We start from the raw sequence: 14,018 nt of genomic DNA, 5'->3' as shown, positions 1-14,018 counted from the left end.
CAGTTCTACTTGTATTTTTTGAAGATTCTATTTATTTAGTTTTAGACAGAGGGGGAGGGTGGGAGAGAAACACCAGTGTGTGGTTGCCTCTTGCACGCCCCCACCACCACGCCGGGGACCTGGTCCACAACCCTGGCATGTGCTGCCTGGGAATCGAACTGGTGACGCTTTGGTTCACGGGTCGGTGCCCCATCCACTGAGCCACACCAGCCAGGGCTCCGTTCTTGTGTCGTTTCAGGAACCTCCACGCTGGCTTTGCACGTGGATGCGCCAGTTTACGGTCCTGCCAACAGTGCGGGGGGGCCCCTTTCCTCCACGTCCTTACCAACACTCAGTGATACTTGTCCTTCCGAAAATAGCCAGTCTGACAGGCGACCTTCTGCAAGGTGACATCGCATCGTGGTTTCGATTTGCCTTCCCCGATTATTAGGGATGTGGAGCATCTTCTCACGTACCTGTGTTGCCTGGTCGGATTTGTATTTCTCTTTGGGGAAAATGTCTGTTCGGATCTGACACCCACTTTTTAATGATTTCCTTTTTAGCTGCATTGTGTGAGTTTTTTATACATTTTGGATATCAATCCCTTACCGGCTGTAGGATCTGTAAATACATGTCGTCTCATTGGTTTATTTTCGCTTTTGTTGCTTTGTTCCTTTGTTGCTTTGGTGTCAGATTCAAAAAGCCTCGCGTCAGCCTTTGCGAACGGGGTGAGACAGCGTGCAGTTCCAGTCTTGGCGCGCAGCCGCCCTGCGCTCCCGGCAGCTCGCACTGAGCAGGCCATCTCTTCCCGGCGCTGTGCCCTTGGCTCCTTTCTAATCCGTTCGTGGACCACGTACGTGTAGGTCCGTTTCCGGGCTCACTGTCCTGTTCCATTGATCGGTGTGTCTGTCTCTGTCCCAGCACAACACCGCTTTCGTCACTACGGCTTCGCACTGGGGTTTCACTACTCCAGACTGGAGTCAGTGCGTGGTTCCTCCAGCTTTGCTCTCCTTTCTTGGCTTCAAAGGAAGAAACAAAACTGGGATTCATGCGCTTGCCTGCTTTTGCATTTTCATTGTATTATATTCCGAGTGCTCCTTCCTCATTGTCTTGGAGAAATGAAAGCATAATGGCCTAGGCAGCAATTTGCTGTCAAGAAAAATAAATTAATATGTTTTTCTAGAAGCTTTCTCTGCCCCTTCAAGAGTTCAGCATTTAGCTCAGCATGACCTCACCAGGCCCCAGCCCATATGCTTGGCCGACCTTTGCACTCAGGGCCCCCGAGGTCTCAGAGGTCACGGTGTGCAGCTGCTGTTAGATCCGGTCCTCGGCGCCGTCCGCCGGGGACTCTCCCGGGCCACTGTCGCTTGTGTCTCCATCCACGGAGTGGAAGGTAGTTACAGTGTCAAACCGTCATTACGGTCTGGGAAACTTATTACAGCATCGGTTTAATGTTTGCTGCTGCTTTCTGCTGTGTAATGTTACTTAACGATCTTCCCCAAACCAAAGTAATACAGGTAATAATCTTCACATTATACTTACCGTTCCTTGGAATCATCGCCTTTATTAGCTCAGGAATTCCCACCCTCGGATTCGTGACCTACTCATAAATGTCTGGAAAAGCAGCGTGTGTGTGTAAAGACGGTTGAGAGGGGGTACTGCGATCCGATAAGTTCGAGTAGACAAGCCCTGAGGAATTCCACAATCGTCGACACATTAAAAATCTCTTGCCTGTTTTGAAAGGAGAAATTAAAAAATCTGTTAAACTTGGCTTAGCCCAGTGCTTCTCAGAGCCATTCTGCCGTCTGGCCCTCTCGAGTGTGGCTGCTCGGGGTGCGGGCAGAGAGCCTGAGCGACAGCGTAGAAACACTCGGAGGGCCCCAGCTGAGCAGATGCGCGGGCTCAGTCCCTTCCGCCACAGCAGCAGTGACGCCAGAGTAATTAACTTACTTTCTAATAGATTAAAAAGCACGTTATGCTTTTTACCTTTTACTTTTAAAAGTGATGCGCTTCCATGACTCAGCTGTGCCCGTGACACGGCGTTCACGCACACGCTTGTTCCGGCACAGCCGCGCCACACCTTCTCGTTCCCGCTCGGCGGACAGAGCCGCTGAAAGTGAAGCATGATGGGCGTTCCCTCTGTAACACGGGTCTGAATTGGGGTCTTCTGGTCTTTTTAAAAAATTTAGATTAGAAAAAAAAGCAGGTGAATTTTTTCTGATACGCGTGGTCCAAATAGCTTTCCAGTTACAAAGGGCATTCTCCCACAAACTCCAGAAAGCCTCGCCACTGGGAGCAGTTTTGAAAAACGTCTCTGGGAAAACAAACATATACATGCTTTCATTTACTTGACTCCTTGGAGAGGTGAGGGCTGGTTGCCGTTGTGATGGGAAATGACTCTGGAGACGCTGCTTCATCCTTAAATCTCCCCCGTAGCTCATTCCAGGGTGGGCAGCGCCCTCCCTGTGCCGGGGCAGAATCGAGACCCTCAGGGACGGCTGGGGGGGGGGCCCGGAACTCGCCGGGTCCAGTGGGGAGCACTGTGCTGCGGGGGGGGGGGGGGGTAATCTCCTGTTTGGTGGGAAACCTGCCTCGGGGCGGCACCCCCCGACCGTCCCGGGGCCCCCCCCGCCCTGTTGCTAGGCTCTCCAGGGGTAAGAGTGGCCTCACCTTCACCGACACAGAGTGCCCTCCCCCGCTCAGCCCGGGGTCCCTTCCTCTGCTGCACAGGCCACAGTACGGAGTGTGGCCGCTCTCAGACCCTGCATCCAGGGCGAGGTCCAGCAACAAGCAGCTGAAGTCCCCCGGCCCCTCCAGCTCTGTACACAGCAGAGTACGCAGCAGTTCCCGGCGGGCCTGAGTCTTCGGTGACAACAGCGTCTCCCGGAGCACTCAGGGTTCCGTGTCCAGTGCCGAGCAGACCCTTGGTCACTCCCGAGGACACTGAGTGCCCTGAGCCATGGGCCCGGCGTCCCGTGGGAGGGCAGCCGGGAGCCCCCGCCCAGCCCCGGTTCTGAAACCCGGCGGCCCCTTCATGGTGTCGCCCCGCACCCCCACCAGAACCGCTTTCAAAAATGAAACGGGACAAGTGGGGGAACCCCTCCGCCCAGCCCTGGCCGTGGACAGAGCTGGAGGTCACACTGCAGGGAGCGGGACCGTGAAGGGCCTGGAGCGCGGGTGGCCCTGTGTCCTTGGTGACAGGCTCACAGCAGCCGGTCACCTCACTGCCCTGCTGTGGGGTCCTCTCTGAGGTGGGGAGCCCAGGCGCCCTGTTCATTCACACGACACCCACATCCTCCATCACCAGGACAGCATTCGCAGACGTGACTGCTGGCAACGCCCACCCCCAAGTGTCCTGGGTTGACTAGTATTTGCGAAAAGGTTGCTCTTAACTGTTACTTTGTAGTCAGCCCCTGATGGATGTAATATTTTTTCAGCTAATTTTTAAGTTACGATTTACGTGTATGGGACTAGCCAACCCGTCCGTCAGTCATTGTGTGTTTAGCTAGTATTTGCTGCAATATTAAGCCACCACCCCACTGAAATGACGGAGGAAGAGTCCACGCTCACAAGTAAGGACAGAGCAGGCGTCTTCATTGTCGGTGAGAGGGAGGGGACTGGGTCAAGACCCGAAGTGGGAGCGATCAGACTGCGTCCTTTACTTCTCCGTGCCCACGCTTCTCGGTCAGTGGAAGCTGCAGAGCCTGCTGGAGACCACGGGCCGGGTGCAGGCACCTGGCAGGCGCTCCGAGGCGCTGTCACGGTGAGTGGGTATTACCCACGAGATGAAGGGCAGCCCAGGGTGGCCTGGCCCTGCCGTCTCGAGGCTGTAGACCAGGGGTGTCAAACTCATGTCCACCAGGGGCTGCATCAGCCTCACAGTTGCCTTCAAAGGGCCGAGTGTAACTTTAGGACTGTGTGAATGTAACTACTCCTGAACAGTTAAGTGAGAGCTCGGCGCTGCCGCTGGGTAGTAACAGGGTGCCGGGCGGGATCAAACAAGGTGGAGTTGGCCCTCGGGCCTTGTGTTTGCCACCTGCGGGGTAGACGGGCCAGGTCTGACTGGGGCAGTGGCTCGGGGGCATCGCTCAGCACTCGGCGAACTGCGCTCAGCAAACTTCGCAGGCCTGTTCCCTGGTCTTAAAGACACTGGGTTCGTGCCTCCGCGCCCTCCTGTTCCCTGGGAATAAAACTGGGTGGACGGAGGCAGAGGGACCGCAGTCACTTGCTGTGTCGACTCAGCAGGCGGAACAGCCACCTGTGGGCAGCAGCGGGGACACCGCTTGACCATCTCTTTCACAGACATGGCGTCAGTCCCAAGAGCCACGTCGGTAACGAGGGTCCCTTTCACTTTCAGAGCTGAGCTATGCCTGGATCTTCAACGAGTACCCTTCCTACCAGGACAACCGCCGCTTCGTCTCCCAGGAGACCGGGAACCTGTACATCGCCAAAGTGGAAACTTCGGACGTCGGGAACTACACCTGCGTGGTCACGAACACGGTGACGAACCACAGGGTGCTGGGCCCCCCCACGCCGCTGATCCTGAGGAACGACGGTGAGTTTCCCGAGGGACTCTGGTCGCCCGTTCTTGGTGCCCGCGGGTTAGGTGTGGAAGCTGCGGTGTGGACACACGGACCCGAGTGTCTAAGTTAAATGTGGCAAAAGCCTAAAGGTTTCTGAGTTTGGCGTCCGTGATTCCCCACTTGTGCCGGAAGTAACCCCGCGACTCCATTGGGGAGAATGAGCTAGAAATCTAATTGTGATCTCAACAGGCGTGGAGTGTGGGCTCAGCAAACACGAACGGCACAGGACTCTATCTCCCCCTTTCCCGCCGAACACACGTGCGGGCAGAGGGAAGCGGGGCGGGGCAGTGACGCCCTCAGTCCTCTCTGGGCACTCATGTGACCGAGAGTCCGGTGTAGGGACGGAGTTCTCAGCCCTCCAAATGCCGTCCAGAGTTCCAACCCCGGGGACACAGCGCCCAGCACAGCAAGACTCAGGCTGCCAGGGCTCACTGCGGGCAGCCTTTTAACGTCCCTTCTTCTGTGAGAGTATTTCAAGACACTCTGTGAAGTTCCCCCCAGTCACTTAGGTGCAGTGACAGGTGTGGTTTCAAAGGCGGCCACCCCGCCCTGCAGGCCCAGCCCAGCTCCACACAGGGTCTATGAGCGCGCCTGTTCCCGCGGTGCCCCCTCCTTCCCTCCTTCCTCCCTCCCTTCCTTTCTCCCTCCCTCCCTCCCTCCCTCTTTCCTTCCCTCCCTCCCTCCCCCTCCCTCCCCCCTCCCTCCCTTCCTCCCTCCCTCCCTCCCTCCCTCCCCCCCTCCCTCCCTTCCTCCCTCCCCTCCCTTCAGGCCCCTCACTTTCCCCAGGAGGCCTCCACTGCCTGCCCCTCCCCCTCTGCTGGGCTCAGCCCTTCCCTCCAAAGGCCAGTGAGGCCTGTCACCTCCCCCCAGAGCCCAACCCACTCGCGTCCAGGTCCGCCCCACTGTGAACTTGCCTTTGCAGCGGCCTCGGCCTCGGTCTCGGCTGCAGCTCCCACCCCCCGTCCCGCACCTGGGACGGGGCAGACTCTCCGTGTAACTGTGGAGTGAATAAGAACGAGACCTGCGTCCCTCCACTCCGGCTGACACAGCGACGTAAGCGGTCGCAGTTGACGCATTCGGGTTTCTGTCTGTTTTTTCACATGGACGTGACGTCAGCCCTTCCGTGGTGAACAGGGTCGCTGGGCCCGTGGAGCAGTGAGGACACCGTCGGAGCCTGCACCTGCCCCCTGCTGGCAGACCACCGCCGAGAACGTGTTTTGTAGGAAGACCGTGGGCCGTGAGACATTTTGCCCGACTGGTCTCGCCGATCTGACTGAAGAGCGTCTCAATGGCTTCAGCTGTTTCAGAGGCTGGGCGAGCTGAGGTTGGCAGTGACCTCTGAGCCTCCGGCACAGTCCGCCCCACCTTAGGTCCACGTTCACGGTGCCAAAAGCCTCCGAAGGTCGTGTCGAGGGTCGGTTACAAAGCTCCTGCTGAGTCCGCGTGTGCGGAACACCGCGAAGTGAACGCCCGTGACATCAGGCCCTGAGAACCTGCGGTCTCGGAGAAACCCCAGCTGACCAGGGGCCTAGCGACTCATTCTTTATTGAAGCGATGAGCTGAGGTCCAGGGAACTCGTTTGCAGATGGGGATTTGGACTAGAAGAGAGAAGGAGGCGTGTGCGGCTGGGAACCGAGGTGACGTAGGGCTTTCACTCGACTGTGCGTGTAACTGACGGATACCCACTGATGCCTGTCCTGCATTTGTCACCGCCACCGCGGATGCAGGGGTCCGTGCCCTCGGAGTCCAGTTGGGCTGAGGGCCTGACTGCGGTTGGAGGCAGGCATGGGGCTGTCCTGGGGAGAGCAGAGGATTCCAGCAGGTTCCTTTGAGTGTCTCTTGGCTCAGAGCCACCCAGTTGCGGTGAGATTATTCAGTGGCCACAGCCCGGGGGCGAGGAGACCTGGCCTGGCCTTGGCCATCAGCCTGGCCACCCACCGGGGCTGGCCCACCCAGGACGGAGGAAAGCAAAGTCCAGGCAGTGGGTCCAGCGTGTGTTCAAACCGCCCCTGCCCGGGGCCTGTTTGGGTGAAGAAAGTTCAAAATGTTTCCTTGTGGAAATGTGCAGTATTTTGGGATGATTCCCAGGCCCTCCATAAGCTTGCTGCTATTGAACACGGCAGCTTATTTCTCATCACATCCTCTGATCACTTACTGCTGATGTGCGCAAATGCCCTTCTTCCCCTGAGAGCGCATCCGGCAGGCTTGCCCAGTCTCCCCTCGGTTCCGTAACGTGCCTGCCGGCCCCACCAGCTCTCCCGAACTCCTGCGCTCCCCTCTTCCTCTCAGCTGGGGCCCACTTGGCCCGCCACCGCCATTTTTGTCACTGAGGCTTCGTTGGAACGTAGTCATTTTCTCCTACACATTGTCTGTGGTCACCTCCCAGTGGCAGTGACAGAGCCGAGCTCTGAAGGAGTCTGTGAAAGTCACGAAGTCTCGATAAAACCATTGCCACGTGTCCCTTCATGGAAAACCTTCCCAGTCCCCGAGCACAGGGTGTCTTTAACTATCCGGAGACCGCCTTGTGTCCTGCTCTCCGTGGCTCTGACCGCCTGGACTCGGGCGACACGCGTGAGTTGGAGAGAGCACTGGACTCCGCTCACTGTGCAGAACCGGTCGGTGGGAGGGGGGCGCAGAAACGCCCCCTAGTGGAGGACAGAAGTCGGCTTTCTCTCACCTGGAAGAAGACGACCTTATGTGAACTGCCCAAACCGGAAACGGTTAGCACGCTGTCCCCCAGTTCACACGCAGCCGACTGTCCCTGGCAGTACAGGCACGACGTCACCCCTGCGTTACGGGGTCAGCGGCCCAGCTCGTTAAGTTTACTGGATGTCATGGAATTGGTCATGTCTAATGGGTCCGCTTTTTGGTACATGAATTCTACCTCAATAAACATGTTTTTGAAGAAATGCTGGGTGAGAGTGAGATCCGGGCAAAGAAGCTCTGATACCTGCTGGTCGTTGAAGGACCCTGGGCTGGAGAGGAGGGCTTGGGGGCCAGGGCAGCGAAGGGTCCCGGAGGAGCAGACTTGGAGTCGGGGCCTTCACAGCTGGACTTGGGGGGGCAGGGAACAGCCTTGGGGATCGGGGGCCCGGAGGCAGCATGGCAGCCCTGTTTCGGGAGCTCGGGACAAGGTGTGGGAGATGATGCGCTGGCCCCGCGGTGATCCGCCGCGGCTGGAGTAAAGAAGCCCGACTCCTGTGTAGTGTTTGCAGGCAGCAGAGGCGGGAGCAGAACCCGGGTTCGTTCCCAGCAGGACAGCCCGCCCCTCGCACCCCACCTGCCGCAGTGCAGCTGTGTGCGTGTCTCGGGGGGACGCAGACCCCCTCTCTCAAGGCCCCGTTTTAGTCAGCACTGCTCTCTGCACAGCCCTCCAAGGCGTCACCTCCTTCCAGTGCCCAGAGCCACTCATCTGATCTGTGGGCTGAGGATCCAAGTGCACGGCCATTGGTAGCAAGTTCAGTGCCTGCGTGGGAATCCCAGCGGTTTGGAAAAGGGCCGGAGGAAGGCGAACCCAACTCTCGTGCCAGAAACCCGAGAGGGGCGTGGCTCTGTGTCTGACCGCGTCTGAGTGGATGCAGGGAGTCTCGGTCTAGTTTTGGGGTAGGGAGGGGAGCGCAGTTGGGGACTTGGACACCGACCAGATTGTTGCGAGACTGAAGACACCCTGTGTGACCCCGCGGGGAGGACAGCCTGCTTGGAGAAGGCAGGGACAGGCTGGGGCTGTGGTCCGAGTGTGGGGGGAGCGTCTTCCAGAGCAGCGAGCACAGGGTCGAGCCACGGTGTGGAAGGGCACACCCCGAGTGCCAGGGCTCAGACGCTGAGCTGCGGTCTCGAAAGGCCCCGCCCTCCCGTGGAAGGAAGTAAACAGACAGCTCTGTTCAACCTGCCACTTCTGACGTCACACCTCCAAGTGACGGCCGTGCCCCCCACCATCAGGGTGGGTCTTCACACGTGGACAAGACCCTGCTTCTATTTCCCAGGCTCTGAAAATGCAGATGCAAAAGAACCACAGGTGCAAAACACGTGAAGTCCTGTCTCTGTCACTGGACCCGTCCCCTTCTGTCCTCTGACTCCTCCATCTCTCCTGCCCCTGCCTGGGGACAGTCCACAGGTGGAAGAGGAGGGGACCCTGTCGTTTTTTAGTGTACTTCCAAACTGCCTGCAGGCGCTGCTAGCCAGAGCCTCGGACAATGACTAGAAACAGAACAGAAACGCACATTGTGAAGCAGCGTGGGCAAGGTCAAGGGCGTCCCGATGAGAGAGCATGAAGCACTTCCTCACAGACCATGGACTGTGTGTGTTAGGTCGTGTTACTCGGTCATGATTGTAGAGTCACTTTTCAGGTAGGGAACAGTGGGAGATTATGGCCTTCAAGGTCAGCGTGCCCTTGGCCAAGTGGCTGTAACTCAAAGGTTGTTTTCTATGTTTGTTTCCTATTATTCTTTTCAGATTGTTGCAGAATGTAATAAAAGCCCTAACATTTGATGTTCCTTTGCATGTACTAATTTTTTATTAATTCAGATTAGCTTGGATGTAAAAGAAAGTAATTTGCAGGCACAAACTGATTACTCAGAAATGTTCTTTCTTATATAGAATAAAGTATGCAAGTATTTTTTGAGCATTTAAATTTTTTCTGCAGTGTATTTCCAAAAAACAGAATGTATTTGATGTTCCGGGTGACTAAGACTTTATCTCCTTCCTATTTTTCTTTTGTGACTAACAAAAAAAAGTTCTTCTGAGACGCAAAGCTGAGTGCACGGAGAATCGACACCAGCAGGTGGCGTGGTGCTGGGACAGGTTCCTCCAGCTGTGGCCTGGGTGGAGCCAGGGCCACAGGCAGGGCAGTGGGACCAGTTCAGACGTGCGAGCCCCACAGTGGCAGGTGGGAGCTGCCAACAACGTTAACAGGAAAAGACTTCATGTGTTTTAAAAGCCTCCTTGTCTCTATTCACAGGGGTGATGGGCGAGTATGAGCCCAAAATCGAGGTGCAGTTCCCAGACACGGTCCCCACCGCCAAAGGCGCCACCGCCAGGCTGGAGTGCTTCGCCCTGGGCAAGTAAGTCCCACCCTCCCCTCGCTTCCTCCCTCTGGGCGGAGGAGGACTCGCACTGCCTGGAGGCAGCGGTGGGTTCTGAGGGGACCAGAGAGCAAGCCTCCCTCTTTGTAAACCTGCCAGTTTGTCCTCTCGCAAAGAGAGGGGACCTGCAGGGGCCCAGGAGGCTCAGGCCACCCCTGACGTGGCCAGAGAGGAGGGAGGATGGGCAGGTCCGAAATGTCCTTGTCCCCCTTGTTCAGACCTGCAGTGCACTCACTGTCCAGCCCAGGGCGATGGGGAGACAGGGACCTTCACTGAGGTAGAGTCAGGCTGACTATTTGGAAAACCAGGGACTTCATTCCAGCCCCGGTTCCCCAGGGTGCGCCCGTGAGCCCAGCTTCTCCCGAGTTTCTTTTTGAATCGCCGGTCTCTTCCCTCTGCTTTGACGGGAGGCAGGGGCCGGCTTCTGTCTGAGGGTCTCTGCTTTACGGGTATCACGTAGAGGACAGATCACAGCACTCGAGCCCAGGAAAGGTTCTGATTTTAACAAGCAGTAAGGACCAGACAACACTAGATATGTGGGTCTGGATGAAACCGTGTGTGTGTGTGTGTGTGTGTGTGTGTGACCTTCGGGGCACGCCGTAGGAGGCAGGCGTTTCTGTCTAGACCTGAGAAGGGCGGGGTCCTGCCTGTGGGGCACAGCTCAAGTCCAAGGTGCGGTTTCTCCCGTCCCATTCCCTGCTTCCCCTCTCGCCGCCAGCCCAGTGCCCACCATCACCTGGAGGCGAGCGGACGGAAAGCCGGTGGCCAGGAAGGCCAGGAGACACCAGTCCAGCGGGGTCCTCGAGATCCCCAACTTCCAGCAGGAGGACGCCGGGCTGTACGAGTGCGTGGCTGAGAACTCCAGGGGGAAAAACGTGGCGAGGGGGCAGCTGACTTTCTACGGTGAGTACCCGACGGTGGCGGGTCGTCTGTGGGCCTTCTTGGGCTTTGAGTCGTGGGCTGGGGGGTTGCCATCAGCCTTTCGGGAAGGATGGTGCCCAGCAGGCCTGTGTGAACCCCAGGAAGCTCTGGATGTGGGGAGGGAGGGACCCACGAGGGTGACCCGGCAGACGGGAAGAAATGTGAACACAGGCGCAAAGGAGCCGCTACCAGATGTGGGAAACTTGTGTTTTCTTCCTCCTGGTTGGTTTGTTTGTTTGTTTGTTTGTTTTTAAAGCTCTGTGCTTGGCTTCATTCGGGTTTAGATTTGGGGCTCATGTTCATCCTTTGTCATATCTCTTCTTTGCTTGAAATTTCATGAACATTTTGAAATGCACACTGCCCAGATTCCATTCTGATCCGAGTGGGGCGTGACGAAGCTGCCACCCCCAAGGGCGGTAGGTGCAGCTGCCCCGATTCCAACCAGACCCTCGGTGCTGACCCAGGTGCCATGGAAATGTAGCCCCCAGCATGTGCGAGTCGCTCAGGTCGGCATGGGAACCCAGGAAGGGAACCTTCCGGTGGGCCCTGCATTCTTCCGAGTGGGGACATGCCTGATCCCCACGTGGCCGGGCCATTGGAAATAGATGCTGTCGATCGGTGATCATTCCAGAGTGGTCAGACAAACACCAGCTGTATCACCGTGAGGAGCACTGTTCGGAGGGGTGAGCCAAACCCACAAATGCCCTCATTTCCCGCAGTCCCTGATACACAAAAGTCTGCTGTTTCACCAGGTTTTCTTCCCAAGCCTCTGGCTTTAGGGTTTACGGCCTGAGAGGTTAAGTCCATAGCCACAGACGGTGTTTTAGACACATGACTGTAAGCTGGGTGCAGTTTTCAATCGTCAGCTAACCTTCCATGACCTGTTCCATGGGACCCTCAGCACCCTGGCCTCACAGACTCCCCACAGGGGGCCCAGGGCAGGGGGTCGGGAGAGCACAGGCCGACCTCGGAAGTGCTCACACCGCCTGTTGCCGGACACACCCCTGATCCTCCTTAACCGCTCGGCTTCGCTCAGCAACCGTGAGGGCTGAAGCCACCCTGGACGAAGGACAGACTCGACGGAAGGGAAATTGGCACTTTCCAAAGCCGTGGTCGTTGGCACCTGACTCAGCTGGTTGAAGAGCGAGAGACACCAGGGCTCACGGGCTGGGAAACGCGAGGCTGGAGCCCGCAGGCTTGTCCGGGAGACCCCGCGGCCGTCTTTTTAAAGTGCGCAGGGTGCTTTCTTTTTGCCAGTGCGACTGTTATTTCTTGCATCAGGTAGGGACGGCGGGAAAACAGTCTGGTAAATGGCCAGCGATGCTTTCTTTTGTTACTAGTTGAGCGCACTTTCCAGCTCAGCACCGGCTGTCCCTGTGTTGCTGGAGTCCCTCAACTGATCGTCCACGGTCATTTTCACTTTCACGGTTTTCTTAACTGAGATCTCTGCTTACACTATGACAGGGAAGCATGAAGTTCTCCGTCACCAGGCGTCGGCACCGTGGCTTCCCGTGGGTCAGCCCCCCTCCCTGGGAACAGAATTCTCTAGAGGTCATTCTGGGCATCTCCCTCCCCCACCAGCCCGGCCTGCTGTAGGAGGGTGTTTGTCCCGCAACCCGACTTTAGATGAAGGTCGGGCGGTCAGTGTCTCCCCCTCCTCACAGGGAGTCTTCTGTGTCGTGCGGGGAGGAGGCAGACGCTCTGGCCTGCGTTCTGGTGGCAGCTCGGCCTTTTGCTCAGCAGCCAGCACCTCGGAGCCGGAAGCCCGGCCCGAGGCCACGGTGCCTGTGCTCGTTCTTTTGGTGCCCTCCGCCCAGCCAGCGTCAGTGGCACGGAGGTGACTGCATTGTGAGGTGCCTGGCAGTCCAGGTGTCTTCGGTCTCTGTCGGGTTTCCCGGTGCTGTGTTCCTAACGTCCAGCTGAAAGGGGTCATTATAACTCGGGTCACTGCGTGGATCACGGAGGGAACTGCAGCCACTTATCCTGAGCCTGCCCGCTGTGGGGACAGGAGAGTTTCTGACAACGGGGGGAGGGACTGTGCCCAGGGACTACAGACCACAGGCTCCAGCTTAGACACCGGCTTCTCCTCCGGGTCCCAGTGGTTGCGCTCCAGGCGTCCGTCCTCCCCACCCCTGCACCCCCAGGCGTGTGGGCTTCTGCTCACCTGTCCAAAGCCGCAGCTCCCCTCCTCGCTCGCAGGCCAGCTGAACTGGCCCCGAAGGCCCGCCTGGCTCCTGTCCCCACCGTGTCCGAACGACAGAGCCCCGGGCCGGTGGGTGTGTTCCTGCCGGCTGTGCCTTCCGGTTGGCGAGCGCTGGTTCTGTTTGCGACCCGTGTGCAGAGTGAGACTAGTTCAGACTCAAAACACTCCTCCCTCCCCCCACTTCCCAGTTTCCCTGGGCCATGACCTGTACTTGACCACGGCGGTCTAGTTTTAACCTGCTCTTTCAGACATTTTTCAGCACAGAAACTTCCTAAAAATAGACCTGTATATTTCGAGGGGTAAAATACTACAGATCTTTTTGCTAAAGGCCGAAATTTTCCAAAACAATTGTAATGTATTACTCATTAGTTGGACACTTTGTTCATCTCCTCCCAGGGGTGGGCAGTGTGGGGTGCGAGGGCAGCAAGGCAAGGCCCCCCCGGGGGGCTCTGTTTTACCAGAAGCTGACAGACAACACACTCTGAAGCAAATGAATGAACTAGGAAGCTTTCCGCTGGGATAAGAATTGTGAAGACAGTGATCACGCGGATCAGGTAGAAAAGCACCGGCTTCTGGAGCCCAGGAGCCCAGAGCCTGGTCTGGAGCCGGCCTCAGAGCCGACCTGGAAAGGGGGAGTGAGGGCCGGCCTTCCGGGGGGACGTCCCAGGCAGGGGTGAGGAGGTGCAGAGGCTCCGACCGAGGAGGCCCGGAGGGTGCCGGGCGATGCAGGACCACGCAGGCCAGGCAGAGTTTGGTCTCGTTCCGAGAACAGCGGGAGCCCCCCAGGCTGTGGAGCAGGGAAGGGCTTAGTCCCGTCAGCGCCCTCCCAGGGCACCGATGCCCAGCCGGGAAGGCCCAGCAGCAGCCACCTGCCCGGTCAGGCAGCAGAGGCAGCCCGTGTGGACGGGGAAGGGGCCGCGCAGGTGTCTCTGAGGAAGGGATTTAATCCACTTGACAGTCACTCACGTCTCCACCTCCTGTGCCTGGGCAGGTACGTCCTTTTTGCACAAATAGTCCAAGAGAATCACAGTCGTCGTTTAGAAGGACGAAGTGTGAACTGAGGGGGGCTGAGAGTTAATGCCTCTTGGAGGGTTTTCTCTCCGTCACAGGTGTTAAGGGTTAACACCCCCTCCCCACTAGGAAATGGGGGGCCTGGTGTCTGAGCAGCAGACAAAGCCGTGTCCCCTCTAATGTCTGACCTGGAGGGAACCGCTGGGGCCAACCCTTTGATTGCTGCAAGTTGAGAAAATA

The 14,018-nt window shown here is 57.7% G+C and overlaps 1 protein-coding gene across 1 annotated transcript in view; it reads left to right on the top strand.

Annotated features, from left to right (window-relative positions):
* Positions 1-14,018, top strand: part of LOC119036728 (contactin-4) — a 392,180-nt gene that overhangs the window by 286,184 nt on the left and 91,978 nt on the right. Inside the window, exons 6-8 of the mRNA XM_053668956.1 lie at positions 4,337-4,534; positions 9,520-9,622; positions 10,362-10,546. Coding sequence (XP_053524931.1) covers positions 4,337-4,534; positions 9,520-9,622; positions 10,362-10,546 — 486 coding nt within the window. The remainder of the gene's footprint in view (positions 1-4,336; positions 4,535-9,519; positions 9,623-10,361; positions 10,547-14,018) is intronic.

Source organism: Artibeus jamaicensis, unplaced genomic scaffold, assembly GCF_021234435.1.
Source record: "Artibeus jamaicensis isolate MK-2021 breed Jamaican fruit bat unplaced genomic scaffold, CSHL_Jam_final contig_519, whole genome shotgun sequence".
In the NCBI taxonomy this organism is placed as follows: Eukaryota; Metazoa; Chordata; class Mammalia; order Chiroptera; family Phyllostomidae; genus Artibeus; species Artibeus jamaicensis.
Note: the sequence above shows the minus strand (reverse complement) of the source record. Positions and strands in the feature narration are given on the sequence as shown.